At 35.9% G+C, this 15220-nt stretch overlaps 1 protein-coding gene across 1 annotated transcript in view; it reads right to left on the reverse strand.

The window, feature by feature from the left end:
- Window positions 1-10834: 10834 nt before the first annotated feature.
- LOC584472 overlaps window positions 10835-15220 on the reverse strand; it is a 29658-nt gene continuing 25272 nt past the window's right edge. Inside the window, exon 13 of the mRNA XM_030998221.1 lies at window positions 10835-11132. Coding sequence (XP_030854081.1) covers window positions 10932-11132 — 201 coding nt within the window. The 3' untranslated portion in view covers window positions 10835-10931. The remainder of the gene's footprint in view (window positions 11133-15220) is intronic.

Raw genomic sequence — 15220 nt, forward strand, 5'->3', positions numbered from 1 at the left:
TTCATCGTAAGAACCTTTAGTATCCAAGAACTCCTCTGTCCTGTCTTGGCCTTGGACATCACCAGGGGTAATTGATGAGGAGATATAACCCCTTCCAATCAGAATACATTCATCGTAAGAAACTTTAGTATCCAAGAACTCCTCTGTCCTGTCTTGGACTTGGACATCATCAGGAATAATTGATGAGGAGATATAACCCCTTCCAATCAGAATACATCCATCGTAAGAACCTTTGGTAACCAAGATCTCCTCTGTCCTGTCTTGGCCTTGGACATCACCAGGGGTAATTGATGAGGAGATATAACCCCTTCCAATCAGAATACATTCATCGTAAGAACCTTCAGTATCTTAGAACTCCTCTGTCCTGTCTTGGACTTGGACATCACCAGTGGTAATTGATAAGGAGATATAACCCCTTCCAATCAGAATAAATTAATCGTAAGAACCTTTAGTATCCAAGAACTCCTCTGTCCTGTCTTGGAGTTGGACATCACCAGGAGTAATTGATAAGGAGATATAACCCCTTCCAATCAGAATATATTCATCGTAAGAACCTTTGGTAACCAAATTCTCCTCTGTCCTGTCTTGGACTGAGGCACAAACAGGAGAGGTTGATAACAGTGATTCAAACCTCCCTCCCATCAGACTTACCATACTCTTCCTTGAAAATAGAGGAACAGCATTGTCCATGTCCTGGATTGGACTATGACACCACTGTAATTTATGCTACACTTGAAATCTATGCCTAAATTACCTTTCTTTCAAATATACCTGGAATTTGTAATGAATATAACGGTAATCCAGGGAATCGAAAGTGATATGTAGCAAGACATTCAGGAAGAAGAGTTTGCAGTAATGTCTTTATACAATGTCAATAGGTGAGATAGAAGCAAATTTCATCTAGGTGTGATTTCCTAGAAGTCAAACAAAGAGCAGAGAGCAGAATAGCACCCCTTCATTGTTGATTAAAATTCTTGCCATAGTCCATTCACCAATGAATAGGGACAATGTGAAAGTGATATGCTCTATAAAAGCATGGTATTAATATTGATATATTAGTGAATGAAATTTATGTGAGAACCAAAGTACCGGTACATTAGAAATTGAATGCCTCCGTCACTGAGGGCTGAAATCATTATGTTTTCGGATTGTCTATCTGTACATCTATCCGTCTGTCTGTCCTGCTGTTCATTACTGTGGTTCCTGTGATAACTTGAGAACTATTGAATGGATGTTAACCAACGTTGAATGGAGGATGTATGAGCAGCGAAGGATGAAGTGATTAGATTTTTTGTTGAAGAGGTCAAAGTTCGAAGGTCATAGGGTTGTATAAGTGCTAAAAAATAAAATATCTTGTTACCGCAATGGTAGGAAAAGCATTTAAGCAATTCAAACCAAACTTAGATGAAACATGTATGAGCATGCAGGGTGAACTGATTAAATCTTGGGTTTAAGAGGTCAAAGGTCACAGGTCATAAAAGTGTTACAAAGTCCAGAAAATATCTTATTACTGTGCTCATTGAACAAAATTTGAACCAATGTTGACCAGACTGCGCTCAAGTATGTAAAACCACTAAAGAAATTAAATGACAAGCATTTGGGTCTGTGGGGTCAGATATGTTGAAGGTCACAGGATCATTGATCAATGAATTTACATGTAGGCGGAGGGATATTAGAGCGCAGTCTTATTTATCTTGTTTATGTTTATTGTTTGTATGATATCAACAGTGTTTGCAATTATTTTTTAGTAGAGTACATGTGATGACGTACGTTGTTGGCAAATGATTTGCACTACCAAAGAGTAGGAGGTGTGTTTAAATTTTGTATTATGTTTTTTTTTGCCTATACTTTCCCTTTTATAGTTTGAAACCAATGAAAAGCTCATGGACTTCCTATTTTAATTGTGTCCATTTATAGCCGGAACCAAACCAAAGTCATTAAATTCATGAAATGTTGTTCAAATGATGTTGTAGATCTAGAATGCTTTCCCCTTTGTCATTATAGAAGAAGTATACCATTTCTGTAAATCACTTTCAATGTAGATAGAAGTAGTCTTGTTGTACAGTCTGTAATGAAATATTACCCAGTAGCTGATATACGTGTACATAAACAGTTTTAAAAGAAATACACAGCATGAAAGTGATAGCATGCTTTTGTTTGTATTTTGAAGATGTATATGATCATACCGCCCCCCCTTTATAAACAGAAAACTTATCGTCTGCTGAGAGCCAGGAGGGCATTAACTGCTCACTTCTAGGGACCCCTCTGTAAACCAGCATTGTTATGCTAACAACGCTGAGTAGGGCCATTCCTCCGTCTTTCTTTCTTTTTTTTTATATGTGTGTCTTTATGATTGTAAATATATATATATATATATAATTATGTTGATGTATTTTTTAAATGACGGAAAATAAATACAATACAATACAATACAATACAACTAAATTCTTGTCCAGATAGTTAACTCCCTTCTGTCTCTCACCAGACCATATTAGGGTTACATGTAGATGTTGATGGGCAGGATGTACCTTAATGGAATTCTTGAATTCTGCCTACCGGTATTAATATACAGGTACACAGCTGCTTATGAAACTGTTCATTTATTTTGTGAGAAACTATCATAAAGCAATTTTATACAACTCACTCCTAGATCCTAATCAAATGATTGGTAAGACGCGGTCATGTGTGATTTATTTACTTAGACGATCACACGTTTTTTCGTGAAATGAAATTTTAAGATTTTTACATACCGGGTACTACCTTTTTCCATCACCAGAATTCTTCAGTGTAAATCAAGGGCTGAATTTCAAAAGGTTTTTGAGTATAAAGGTACATTAGAGATTTGCCCAAAAGTTTATGTACATGATATCACACAATGCATTAAGATATATTGTACAATCCAGCGCAGTTCAACATCTGTGGCTTACACGAGCAGACAGAAATAAAATCATGTTTCTTATTCATATCATCACAATTCAACTTTCACATCTAAACTATGGATCCATACTAGACTTTGTGGCAATATCTCATCACTAAGGGAAACATCTATACCAACATAAATATTGGCCGGTGATTATTTTAACTGGTTCTTATTTTTAAGGTGGTCAACAATCTTTCATAGAACTTATTGATGTGTTGCAAATTTGAAATACACACTTTGAAGATCAGGATATTATTCATCATTTAGTAAATTCTCTTTAAAAAAAGAATATGGCAACATTGTTAACATTTCAATCATGGATTTTAGAATGATGTATTTCTTTAGGCATGAGATAATTTTTGTGGAAACACAGTTTGAGCTTTGTTAAATTTAATTGATATGTGAGACAGAAAGACATAGATTCATTCATATCTGTAGTTTTTATATTGGTATTTTGATGACAACATATTTTTGATACCCAAGGAATACGTTTTTCCATCAGGTTTACATAAATATGAACTTTGATATACTATAAATTATTCCTCTTAAATACAATTGATAATTACCAACACTTCAAATTGATTTTCAGAGTACAGTGGGGCCAATGTACACAAAATAAAACCCATGTAAGAGGACAGACATTACAATGGGATAATATGTAAACTCTCCATGGGGTATTTAGAAAATCGCTATTTACTTGAACTTGAATTGCAATCTATTTGTCATAGAAATTCATACTTGTAGATATATGTACCAGTATGTACATGATATAGTGTGATTTCTATGCGTAATTTCTAATCTACTTATCTTTTATTGTGATGTGATATTTCTTGATGGTCAAAGAGAGGGAAATTATTATGTATGATATAAAATTAAGGCAACTGCTTTGGTTCTTCCATTGTTGGGGAAATACAATTTCCCACAATTTATGTGAAGTACATGTACATATATATGTTTACATTTTGTACAATGTTATATACCCCGGTAATGCCTTTTAAGCACTGATGATGTTATTGGATCTATATACAAATACCTGATAACTTTGTAGCACCTCTTAGATAGTGTTCGATCACGATGCCTAGAATCACCATAACATATGACCTCAGATAACCTCTGACTTCTGTTTTTGTAATTACCACACTCATCAAAGGTCAATTAAAATATGTACAGAGTAACCTCATTTTCCTACATAGTGAAGGAGTGCTTTCCTTCTTGAAATAAAGAAGCAAATAAGAAATTGTGCACCAATTTCATTGTAGTGTTGTAATAATGACACAGTTCAGATTTCCAATAGTTTTTGCATGGATAATATTATAGTCTGTTTGAAGCCATAAGGGCCTTAACATTTATCATTTAACACAGGGTTAAATGCCTTTGTGGCTTCAGACAATATATTCAAGAAATGTACATGTATCTCAATAACTAAAACTACATACTACAAACCATTGCTGTCTCTAGTTTTGTTCTGAGCCATTCCCCTCTCTATAATTATGTTGACATTTTTAGAAACCTCTTCCTTTTAATCAGAATGAGTGTCTTGTGATGTTGTGTTTATTAACATAATAATGATTACAATGCCTAGTTCCTTCATACTCGGTCACGTTGACAAGACCGACACCTGCTTAACAATCATCTTCATCATGTGACGGCTGTCACCGAGATGGAGTTCATCCTCTGATGCCACTTGTTCTCAATCATGACCTTAGGAATGTCTTCTAACTTAAGATTAAGTTTACGGGCAAGTATATCCATGAAATTGTGGGGATGTGGAACAATTTTTGGGGCAGGGCAGCCTCGATCTTCTAACTTAAGACTAAGATTATGGGCAAGTATATCCGAGTAATTATGAGGGAGTTGGCCCCTTTTGGGGCAGGACAGCCTCGATCTAGCAGTTAAATCTGACCTAACTTTACACATTATACAAATCAGGGTAGTCTTTTTAACCAACTTGTTTATAACAATATTACTTGAACGTACACAATTTCCACTTTCATGTCTTTTGTCTGTTCTTTTTTAATACCTTACTCTTGTCTTCTTTTTGAAATGCAGTTACATACTATAGAGGTTTTGTGATATTATTGCATTCCCTCGATTCTATTGAATTTAAATCAAATAAAATCGCAATGTCAGGTAGCCAACTCATGCTGCATTCAAATTACATTACACATTATCTAGCGAGTGAGGCGAATATGTGGAATTCTATTTCCAAACTGAAATTTCATATAAATGTTGTACAAAAGCTACTTTTGTAGACAAATTGGCCTTTTTCATTCAGTGAAAAGGCCAAAATATCTGTGAGAGAAAGCATGTACATATTTTTGGTGCAATATTTTGATTATCTCACATTTTATAGGAAAATTGACATTATTTGAATGTACAATCAATGAAGATAATGTGGAAACTCAAATACTTTCAAATCATATTCTTTAGAAATAGATCAATTTTCAGAAACAAATTTTCTTTCGTGCTGTTTTCAGGTAGGTCTTCCTTTGATTGAATTCACTTACAAAATCTAATTTAGAGGGATTTCAATACCCTATTGTAATGCCTCAAGAAATCTTGTGTGAATTGTGTAGTAACTCATTGACATGTTCATCCATATTAGTTGATGAGGCACAAGGTGATTTCTCCTATTTTGATTTATACTTTTTTTTCTTCAGTCGAGTGTTTTTTATTCGATCATTTAGTTCTTGCATTTGTGAAACAAAGTATGCTTTGATACTATTCTTATGGCATGAAAAATTGAGTTTGTATATTTTTACCCCGTTTTGCAATGATGCCAAAAATACTTTGGCAACCTTTGTTATTAGATGTAATGTAAATCTATATTTTCAAAGTAGGAATATACATTCAGAATTGCCTATATTCGACTGCTGTGTCCTCCGCACATTGTTGCTGTACACTTCTTCAAAAGAAATGTCGATTTGAATATTGAAAATTATATCAATAAAGAGAAATTTATTTGTTAAGATGATTATTATGTGTATTTATAGAAAAACATCTTCGTGTCAATCCATTACCACAAATAGTAAATATCATAATTTAAAAAATATGTCAGCTGTAAAGATGAATCATTCAATGATGAGTCAGATAATGGCTATGTAATCATATTTTTTTTGTTCGTAACCTTTTATTTCAGGAAAACAGATTTTGGTGTTGAGGAAATAAGTGTTTTGCGTCATTCTGTTACTATGAAATTACCCAGAGTGTATACGATTCTACTATTATATGTCCACTTCACTTGAAAATTTATCGTTATTTTTTTTGAAAGTCGAGTTTATTGCCAGGTGCATTGAATATGTGCAACACTCAGTATATGACATAATGCAGTCCAAATTTATACCACGATACTTTTATATATATCTTAAATAGTGTTGACTGAACCTATGACAGACATGTATTAAGTAAATAAAAAGTACACCAGATTTTGATTAAAAGCTTTTTATTTGTAACCAAGCTTAATTTGTGGATGGTTTAGAGGTACTTTTAAATCCAACAACTGAGTTTCCTTTTATAATAAGAACAGATATCGACTGCTACGAGAGGACTGGATGTTTTTATACGCTTAAGGTGAAGTTGCATCCGCAGCTATCACCCCGAGGCGAGCCAGTATAGAAACAGCCAGTCCTCGAATATTAAAGCAGTCGATAACTCTTTTATATATCGAATTGACACAAAAATCTACCAAGAATTCCTACCTTATCCTTTTTCTTGAGTAAAGATTGGATAAAACATCACAGAAAATCTGAGACACTGTCTGTTAATCTTTGCTGGAAAAATAACTGAAAGTTTCAATGAGGATTGCAGTATGAGGGCACTTTTCAGAAGACTATTGACTGGTAGGCGGGGCATGGCTAAAATCACAACTCCAATTTCGACCAATCAGATGGCTAGATTTCTAAAAAGAGGTATATAATTGCAAGTAACATAGCGCCTCTATAGCACTGTGAGATGCCATCCAAGCAGTGACAGTGTGAGTTTAGTGAATGCGTATGGTTTCAGAATAGATATGTCTTCAAACTCTGTTTGAATTGTTCTCTTGTTGATGATGATTTCAATTGAGGAAGGAGCCTGTTCTAAAGCTTGAAAGCATCTAGTATATTCAGGAGATTATTGACTGGTTGAATGAAGGTCACCGACGATGCTAAACGATCGAATGTGCCGTGAATGAGAACGTCTCACAAGACACTGCCTGTTCTATCTGTCTCTGTCCGTCTTTCTTCTGTCCAAAGAACGAACAATCAAAGTGAATAGCCTGATGAAGATTATCATACCAAAACATACACATATACACTCGGCTTTGCAACACGTTTCATTTATGGAAAATAAAAAGTTCATTCTCTAAAAAAAAAAAAAAATCTGTAAGAAATACTTTGCCAAACATATGGAACACTTATATAAAAACAGCTCAATATTTAAACAAAAAATGAAACTGACCTTTTATTCTGAGTATCGTTAAAATTACCTTCCAAACCTTTTCGCCCCCCCCCCTCCTCCAATTTTAAATTAGTTTATACATGTTTTTGTAGTTTTTTTTGTCTTTTTATTGTGTTTATCCTTGTATTTTGTGATATTTTTAACTCATATATGCTAAATAATATAAATAACATAAATTATAATATTCGGGGAACTTTTTATACAAAGCCAACTTGGGCTTTTCCTTAGTTTTCCAATTTCATTTTAAACCATTGTGATAACTGACCATTCCTTGTATGTATATATATATACTTGTATGTTTATTTGCATTTGCTGTGTTTTAATGAAAATGAAATAAATAAACAAACTTGATATATATATATATATATAAGTAGATGGGGGCCAATGATTAATAAAGGACAGTGCTACATTTTCATTTTACCTACTTTATCCAGAACCACGGACAAACAGATATCACTTTAAAACTGAATATTTCGCAGAACTCTCCATGTATTCTGATACATGAAGCAGCTACGTTACAGAAGAAATGAACAATTATTATACTGGTGTGTTATTTCTTGATCAATATGTGCGTAATTACTTTGTAGTTTGAAAACGGAGTATTGTACTGCACGGACTGATCAGTCTTTAATCTTAAACTTTCTCTCTCATCACACTCCTATCTACACAGTTTTTTTTTTATCATTTTCGTCTGACGTTTCCGTATAAAGGTGAAAGTAAAAGAGACAGAAAACAGACAGAAAGATCGGAAGGAGAGTGAAAATGCGTTTGACAAATTAAGGAGGTAGAAAGTGGCAATGTCTGTGTATCTTTGTGTGCGGGTGTTTGAGTGTATGTGTGATAGAGAGAGGGAGAGAGAGAAGGTGAGAGAGAGAGAGAGAGGGATAGAGGGGGAGAAAGCAATTTGCAGTAAAAGATGTGTAGAAGGAAACATATGGAAATGATGGTTGAGAGAGAAAGGGGAGGAGCTTGAGAATGAAGTAGATCAAGAGAGAGAAAGAGAGACAGGGGAAGGGGTGGGGGAGTCTGCTACAAGTACATAAATTAACAAAGACATGCGACAGATTAATGCAGAATATTATTTAATGAGCCAATAACTACGCCTTAGTACATACTTTGAGAGGAAGTAAGGTGGACAAGGTATTTTATAATTGGTTTAAAGTAACCTAGAAATCAGGTAAGGAATGTAAAGTAATAAATACATTTAAATATGTATTAAGTAAAATGAATGGTGAAACATTTAGTTATGCAATAAGTGAAGATTTTTCAGAAAATATAGCCAATCGAACGAAGAAAAACACACTTCTCAACATAAAGGTCTTGTTCTTGAAAGGGGGCCAAATTAAATCATGACCTAACTTAATACTCTCTAGATACAGCAGTGAAAATCCATTTAGAGTAGTTGAATTCACTCTCAATAGAGTACTACAAACCACTACATTGGAGTAGACTCCTTTACATTTCGGAGTGGATTCAACTCTTAATGCAGTGATCGCTGATATGACTAAAAAAAGAATGGATTTCCACTCCTCTGCTTTAAATGGAGTAGTCCCCCGATGAAGGGAGCACAAAGAATATATTTCTCCATTGTGTATACATTATCTACTGTGTGACAAAACGAATTCATGCATTTAGACTTAGGTATAGGCAAAAGGATGACTTATTGCACGATAGCTGTTTTTTATGTCAATAATTTGGTTGAACAATAGTACGGGATGAAGAGATTGCCAATCCAAAAATCAGTGTAGGTGTTCAACTGGGAAATTTTTTAACCACGGTTAAATGTTAGGTCACATTAAAAAATACCGGCCAAAGAAATAGTGTGGTAATAATAACAGTTGATGAATAGATCAATAGCCAAAAATATGATGCTTAAATATTGTCACCTTAGGTTTTGGAGGCACAGTAATAAAACCAAGGTTTCTCGACATGAATTATTCGATGTTGACTAAAAAGATAATGAAGTACAAACCAGTATTATGGTGAGAGTAGGCCTATGCTTAAGACACGAGCTTAGCGAGACATAATTATCAGATGGATTTTATCACTAGGTGAATGGAAGACATCTTTGTTCATGAATAATCTTAAAATACATTACATGTTTGATAACATATTCATTTTCTTTTCGATTCCAATGCGAGTTGACAAAAAAAGATAGACTTGACGTCAGATAATGGTGAGAAAAATAGAACCCATCATATTGCACCGAAGTAAACACATATCAAAAGGCGAATCATTTTACCTTCAATCTCTATAGCTGAAAGATCTACATGCAACACGAGCGCAAAGACTTTCGAGAAATCAACCTAGAGCGATTTCAATAGCCCTGAGCGTCACCTTAGAGTTTGTGAACATTACAATGACATTATTACGAACTCTGAACGTGATCTCGAAAGGCGATATTGAGTTAATTTCTCGAAATTCTTTGCGATCGAGTTATACTTAACAGAAGCAAAACAAAACAAGAAAGACCAAAATTGTGACATTTATAGTCATACGCAGGCGTGTACGCAGGGTTAAGTTTGAGTTTTTTGTATGTGTATGTTTTGTGTATTTTTTTGTGAACCCCCCTCCCCCTTTAGATTTTTTTTTTTATTTAAAAAAAACAAAATTAAGCCAATGGCTGACCTAAAAAAGGTGACCTTACCCCCCACCCCAACGGAACAAAATGTCAAATTTTCAAATTTCGAGACAAAAACAAAACAAAAAAACCCCTCCCCCCCCCCCCCCCCCCCCCGCTTATTCAGCGGCTGGCTGAGTCGTTGCGATTTTTTTTTTTGACCCCCCCAAAAAAATTTAGGCTTCGTATTTCTTCGAATTTTTGGCCCGATTTTAAAACCCCCTCCTTGAAAAAATCCTGCGTACGCCACTGGTCCTACGCACTACTAATACCAACAAAAAGAGCAAATGAATTATTTTTCTTCTGTGATAAGGAGCAACAATGTAGAGAGATTGTGCCATTATTAATATAGACAATAGAACAAGAACGCAACTGAATACGTGAGTTAAACATTACGAATATTAAATGAAAGAAGAAAAAAGAAGAAAAATCTACGTTTGAGAAGACCTTGCTAGAATTATATGGGATAGCTTAAAACACATACTCATACAGGTGTATATGCATTCATTTTAGGCTCCCTACTTCAAGCTAAATTAGATTCAATTCTATATTTATGGTTGGCTATCACACAAAATCAAAGTTTTATGTGCACAAAATAATGAAACAAGCACATGTCACCGTCTAAAATTTCTCATTGACTACAACATTACGGATATTAAATGAAAAAAGAAAAAAGAACTTAAGTCTAGAAATTTATGGGAAAGCATAGAACACAAACTCATAGAGGTATATATTCATTGGTTTTAAGCTTCATATTTCTAATAAAAGGTTTCTTATATACTTTTGTTTGGCTATCACACAAAATCTAAGTTTTACGGGCAAAAAGAAGAAGAAACAATGAATTGAAATTAGGGGATCAATAACTGAAGCAGGGGATATATAATCACTCAAAGCAGATTCCTCCAAACATTTGACCGAAAAACCTGGGTCAATTAATCATGCCGAAGCGAAACATTACAAATCATAAACGCTATCAAGCAACATAGCCCTTTGGGAGCGGGAGGCATCAGAGAGCGGTCCGTTCGTGATGGTGTGGAGTTTGGACTGGAAGCCTGTATTCTTCAGACTACGACGAGATCGTGATATGCACCCCTGAGCGCAGCGGGAGCCCGAGTCGTTGTCGTCACAGATCAGGATTGAGCAGTGGACGTAAACCTGTTTCGAGCAAGGAGAGTAAGTTAAAGGGTAAAAATTAAATTCAAAACATCTTAATGACATTAAGATGGTTTAACGCTAATCATAAGTTGTCGTAATTCACAATAAAGTCCTACATATCGAATGTAGAGCCCACCGAACACTACATGTCTCCAAGAGCTATACAGATAAACGTTTACCCCGCTCATTGGATTAAATGCTTGCGCGTACACACTTTGTGCACAATCTCCACTCCCTGGGGAGCATTCAAGCGAGGCGTTACAATGACGGTCACATCCTACCGGGTACCCATTTAACACCTGGGTGGAGAGTAGGAAGTGCAGGTTAATATCTTGCCAAAGGATATTAGTGCTGTGCCCGGCCCCCCACTCAGTGTTATTTAGTGTACGCATATGCTCGTACCCTCTTTTTGAAAGCACCCCTTATCTGAGGACTGCCAACATTTCCGAACCCCCTTTCGCGGGCTTTTCGCGGGCTTTTCCTGCCTTGGAGACCCCCCTTTTGGCAACACGCATGCGGTCATTCCGACCTCTGAGTGGGGGGGGGGGGCGGGGTGCTGTGTCGGCCTCGAACCCTCGACCTTCACATCTCCAGTCAAGCGACTTAATACACTCGGCCACGACACTCCCTCGAAATAGCATTTGATATAAATTTTCTTGTAAAATATTTCATGGAATATGATCTGAAAAGTCATTAGATTAATAAAATCTAAATTTCAAAGGATTTCAAGACTTCTTGGGAAGGGACCAGCTAAATCGACTCAGTATCGCAGTGACGTCAGTAGTAGGATTGTCTACGATTTGAAGTTGATTCGGGTTTTATTCTAACTACAAGATTTAAGTGCACTAGAATTCTGATTTATCAGTATTCTATCATTATTTAGAACCCATATCAAGGAAGATGGTGTTTAATTACATTGCAATATCCAATATGATTGCCATTTCTTTGAAAATGTGATCACAGGAGGATCTTATAATATATATAGAATGCGGCGGTTTTGGAGTATTTTTGTTGTCGTTTTTTGTTTCGGTATTGTTTTGCTCATTTTTTTTCCTTCTATAAGACTACGATGATCTTATAGTTTTTTGCGGTGGTTCTGAGGCTTGCATTACGTCTAGGATTGTTTATCATGCAGTAGGCCTACTCAACCGAAAGCTTTATACCTTAATAGTAAGGGTCAATATCGCTATTCATAAGGACCGCTATTCATAAGGTCAACTGTTCATAAGGACCGCTATTCATAAGGTCCGCTTTTCATAATTGGAGAAAAGGGTCATTATTCATAAGGGTTGTTGTTCATAAGTACCGCTATTCATAATCAAAGAAGAGGGTCGGTATTCATAATATTAGAAAAGGGTCGCTATTCATAATACGAAATCGGGGTCGTTATTCATAAGGGTCCCTATTCATAATATTACAAAAGGGTCGGTATTCATAACACAGAAAGAGGGTCGCTATTCATAATGCAAAATGAGGGTCGCTATTCATAATACGAAATGAGGGTCGCTATTCATAATGCAAAATGAGGGTCGCTATTCACAATGCAAAATGAGGGTCGCTATTCATAATAGGATTAGAGGGTCGCTATTCATAATAGAAAAAAGGGTCGCTATTCATAATAGGAGAAGAGGGTCGCTATTCATAATAGTAGAAGAGGGTCGCTATTCATAATAGGAGTAGAGGGTTGCTATTCATAATAGAAGAAGAGGGTCGCTATTCATAATAGGAGTAGAGGGTTGATATTCATAATACGAAATGAGGGTCGCTATTCATAATAGGAGTAAAGCGTTGCTATTCATAATACGAAATGAGGGTCGCTATTCATAATAAGAAATGAGGGTCGCTATTCATAATACGAAATGAGGGTCGCTATTCATAATAGGAGAAGAGGTTCGCTATTCATAATAGGAGAAGAGAGTCGCTATTTATAATAGAAGAAGAGGGTCGCTATTCATAATACGAAATGAGGTTCGCTATTCATAATAGGAGAAGAGGGTCGCTATTCATAATAGAAGAAGAGCTATTCATAATAGGAGTAGAGGGTTGCTATTCATAATACGAAATGAGGGTCGCTATTCATAAAAGGTTACTAATCATAATAGGAGTAGGGGGTCGCTATTCATAATACGGGATGAGGGTTTTTATTCATAGAATGAAATAGGCCTAAGCAATATTCAAAATGCTCATAACAAATGGAAATATTGGACGGAGGACACCCCTAAGGCGATACATGGCCCTAAATATTTGTCTTGTTTTTAAGTAGGTTTGAAATTTGTTATCCAATGTTGTAAACATGATTGAGAATTTAAATCAATAATATTTGAATCATGAAACATCCTCAAGCTCACCTCCCCTCCCCCCTCCCCCCTCCCCCACACCCGCCGCCTTCGCCTTTATGATGACAACTCGGACATTCAGGTAGCGGACCTTAATATTTATTTTCGGGGAGGGGGGGGGGGCTGAGGTGGTTTCCTTATAATATATATGGTCTTGTCACCAAAGTAAACTTTCTTAAGTTTGACTATCAGTTGAGGGGGGGGGGGGGGGGGGGGTTCGCACAAGGGGGACAAATTACGATAGGATTATGTGTGTGTTATGTTTCCCTTTTTTGTCACCACTGGAGCGGGGGAAATATTTTAGCTAGATTAGGGGGATGTATTTTTAAAAAATTATCAAAGCTTAAAAGAAAATATAGGCCTACTTTAAAAAAAGACATAATGAAGGGGACGCCACGGTTTGCATAATGCTTTACGGTCGCAAAATCGTATCTTAATTGACTTTAAATCTTGAAAATCTTACTTCCTTACTTATGAGGAGAAAAACAAAATCGTGCAATATTATATAGTTACGAAAAGCTTGAATATTGTATATAATCTAACTCTCTACAACCAAGGGCGTCGCTAAGGGGGATGTGGGGTGCGACAACCCCACCTGTCAAGATATTGTCGGTAAAATTGCGCTGCTGTCGGGAAAAATGAGATAAGGGGGAGGGGAAAAAGGAGAGGGAAAGGGAAAGAAAAGGAAAATAAATGAAAGAAAGGAAAGAGAAGAGAAGAAAGAAAGAGAAAAAAGACAAAGACGAAGGAGAGGAAAGAAAGGAAAAGAGGAAAAAGAAAGAAAAGGAGCAAAAGAAAAAGGGGATTAAAGAGAAGGAGAGAGAGGGGTATGTTTGGTGGAGTCGCCACGTCGAGGGAGCAAGAAAGATACGCATAGATAATTTTGTTGCTGTGTCGGTATTCTTGCTTGATCTTAGTATACTATATTTATGTAGAAGTTTGAAGTCGGTGAGATGTATTATGTCGGTAATTTTATTTCCCCTACGAAGTGTGACTTTTTATCGGATAAAGAAACATTTTTGAGAATTCAGACAATGATTAAGAGTCGCCCGAATCGTCCGAATGAATCGTCTTCTTTGTCTAATATTTTAATGAAACGTTAAAGCTTCCGCGCTTTAACGGGTTATTTTCGTTTTTTTTTTTTCTTCATTTTTCGAATGCATTTCATGAACTAATGTAGATGAAATAAAATGAATGAATGTTGATGATGTGGAAGGAAAAAGGAGTTACCTAAAAGTCATTTTGAATATACTGAAATAACTTTCCATCTATCACTGTACGTCCCATATAATGTACACTAAACACTCATTACATGTCGTGGGAAGTTTTTTTTAAAAAAGTAGAGCAGCAAGCCACATTCCCCAATACGCGCATACCTCCTAGTTAATTTCAAACAGCTCATCAATATGTAAGACCTGAGTTGACCTCAATGTAAGCAAGCACATGCGTCTTACTAGGTAAACCATCTGCAAGTAAAGCATTATACAATGTACTAGGTCATCATGGAAGTTCTAGAAAACAACAGGGGAGGGATCAAAATAAGCTTTGAAGGGCACTTATACGGGGAAAAATGAATTCAGACAAAGATTAAGAGTAGTGAACGGTACAACTCATCGTCTTCTTTTTCTAATACTTTAATGGAACGTGAAAGCTTCCGCGCTTCGCACGGGAAAGGGGCGGGTGAAAATAATTTCGCTCCTGGCCCCGGATTTATAGGGTTAAATTTGTAGACATTGGGACATTGGCATTAAC

This window comes from Strongylocentrotus purpuratus, unplaced genomic scaffold (genome assembly GCF_000002235.5).
Source record: "Strongylocentrotus purpuratus isolate Spur 01 unplaced genomic scaffold, Spur_5.0 spur5_scaffold_4, whole genome shotgun sequence".
Taxonomy (NCBI): domain Eukaryota; kingdom Metazoa; phylum Echinodermata; class Echinoidea; order Camarodonta; family Strongylocentrotidae; genus Strongylocentrotus; species Strongylocentrotus purpuratus.